Source organism: Ruditapes philippinarum, unplaced genomic scaffold (assembly GCF_026571515.1).
Source record: "Ruditapes philippinarum isolate M1 unplaced genomic scaffold, ASM2657151v2 ctg598_1_1_1_1, whole genome shotgun sequence".
In the NCBI taxonomy this organism is placed as follows: Eukaryota; Metazoa; Mollusca; class Bivalvia; order Venerida; family Veneridae; genus Ruditapes; species Ruditapes philippinarum.
In genome coordinates, this window is record NW_026859523.1 from 21,707 (window position 1) to 24,251 (window position 2,545).

Below are 2,545 nucleotides of genomic sequence, written 5' to 3' on the forward strand. Positions count from 1 at the left end.
AAGTATGTTATAAAATTTTGAGAACATTTCAGCTTAGGAATGCAGTTGTATTAAAGTTCTTTTATACCATTGAGGATCATTTTCTCTGCTACTTTTAGTATTAATTAATCTACATAACAAAAGTCCCATAAGCATGTTGTCATCTTAAAAAAGTTGCATAAATTTAAATAAGAATACTTATGTTTCTGTTATCGGAATGTTTTGATTAGTGGTTCTTGATTAGTATATATAGTTATCTTATAGATTTGTTTTTCAAACAAATTTCACCAATTCATTCCATATTTAAAAGCTCTGCAAATTACAATCAAGGTAGATATGGGCAAAGAATACCGTACATGTATAACTGTACATATGATTATTTACTGTGGTATAGTGTAGAAGGGACCTGTACCAAGCACAAAATCTTTAGTACCACGCATTTATGAAAATCGATATTGTGCCACTCAGGTTCTCCTAGTTATCAACTTGTTTTTGCAGCTTAATAATTTGCTGATCAATAGTTTCAGCATTTTTGCAGCATTAATACAAATTTGTCCAAAGAATCGATAAAAAAAAAAAATGGTTTATCTATTCTGACAGACCAACACCATTTTAAATGTAATGATTAACCTGTATGAAAAGTCATCTTGAGTTACAAAATGGAAATATTTGCTCTATTTTCGACTATTTTCTAACTTAAACAGAAATTCTTTTCTAACTTATTAATCAATAAAATATGTACTTTGGACAGATATGTATTAATTTTGCAAAAGATATTGTGGCTAGGTTCTGATACATTTTCTGTATGGCATGGTGAATGAAAGAACAAGACGTTCTTATCATTTGCACATTTTTAATATTTTTAATCTTTATTTTTTGCACATATTTTATATTTAAAATATTTAATATTTTGCACCTATATCAGGGATATTACACCCCGACTTTGGTCAAAAATACATTGCAACTTTATATTAATACATATAATAATATCCCATTGGAGATCAGGATGCGTTAAAGTGTACATGAAAGACTTAAATTGCACTAAGTGCAAAGCATCAACATTGGAAATGCTAAATACATGATATCCTGAGCTATTCTGGCAAAAATTATGATTGACTTGCCCAACAGTCTTTAAAAGTAACTCCACAGGAATCACACTAATAAAGATTAAAAACAGATTTACATTGTCACAAAATACATAAAAAATCATGCATTGAACTACATGTCAAATATCATCCCAGAAATTATCACATTGGTACAACAGCACTGCTCAAAACTTAATGTCTCGAGTCTAAAATCACAATAGCCAATACATGATTTAAAACATCAAAATAAAATAAAATGGCATTTGTCAAAGTCCGTAAAACATGAGCTTGTAGTCGAAAACCAATTTAATGAAATGCATGCCCTAAGATTCTTTTAAAAAATATCCATGAACAATTAACTGGAAACAAATCCAGCAAATTGTTGATAATGCACTGCTTCTCTGGAAATACTTGGCAAAACATTCATGAACTGGTCCTTGCACGCCATTATGGTATTGTTGAAGTTCCTGTTCATTTGATGAAATGAGTTATCACTAGATTGCTGCACCATATGAGTTGACGTAGATTGAGATGGGGTTGCCTGCACTTGTGACTGAGAGTCCCTAGTTGTTTGATACAGGACACCAACACTTCCATTTTCACCAATTCTGAATGAAACGTCCCTAGGATCCACCCAAATCGTAAGCTCTGGTGGCAATGATGACTCAAGGAATAAGAGATCAAGTCCACACATATTTCCAGCTTGTAAGATCAATGGGTCCATATTGTGATTCAATCTGATACACCTGTAGCCTGAACCTTTGAATGGTTTCTCAGGAAACCAATGATCTTGGTATCGATCACTAAGCAAATTTGTCAAACTATCGTTGAATTGACGCGTTTGTGTTTCGTTTACATCGTCTCTTGATCTGATAATGTTCGTTAAAAAATCGACAGCACTTTTAATTTCTTCCTTCATAGTTTATACAAGTTCTTTCCTTTTTGTTCTGTTGTGCCTTGTGGCTTGGTTTTCTAGTCCTCCGCAAAAAATGATTTTTCTTCTTATTTCCAAATGAAAAATGTCAAACTTACAGATTGGTTTTCTTGACTCCACGTAGTTATATATTTTTTTGGTATTTTCTTCAAGTTTAGTAGGCGCGAGCCTAAATATTTTCTTAAAATATTGCTGTTTATTTAGCTTGTGTCTTTGTTCGCTTCGCTTTGTAAAATGGCGTCGGTCGCTGCGAAGCAATCGATATTGTTTACGTCACTCAGTATGACGACTGAGTAAGCACCAATGAAATCGTGCGAATAACTGTACGTCACTAATCTTATTTGCCATATATGGAATATCTAAAAATAGAACATGACTGGATAAACAAAATACAGAAAGTTGTAGGTCAACTTTAAGTGCGTCACTACCGTAAATACTCTAATCAATGAAACAGTACTCCTGGAACATGACATTTGACATGTAATTGACCGAGTAAACAGATATTCTCAGGGGGTGCCTTATAGTGGAGTAATGTTTCGATTGAAAT

At 32.7% G+C, this 2,545-nt stretch overlaps 1 protein-coding gene across 1 annotated transcript; it reads right to left on the reverse strand.

Moving 5' to 3' along the window:
• Nucleotides 1-812: 812 nt before the first annotated feature.
• On the reverse strand, nt 813-2,254 carry LOC132756831 (protein BTG2-like). The gene has a single exon (XM_060747972.1). The coding sequence runs from the start codon at nt 1,981-1,983 to the stop codon at nt 1,420-1,422; it is 564 nt and encodes a 187-aa protein (XP_060603955.1). The 5' UTR covers nt 1,984-2,254; the 3' UTR covers nt 813-1,419.
• Between the last annotated feature and the right edge of the window lie 291 nt (nt 2,255-2,545).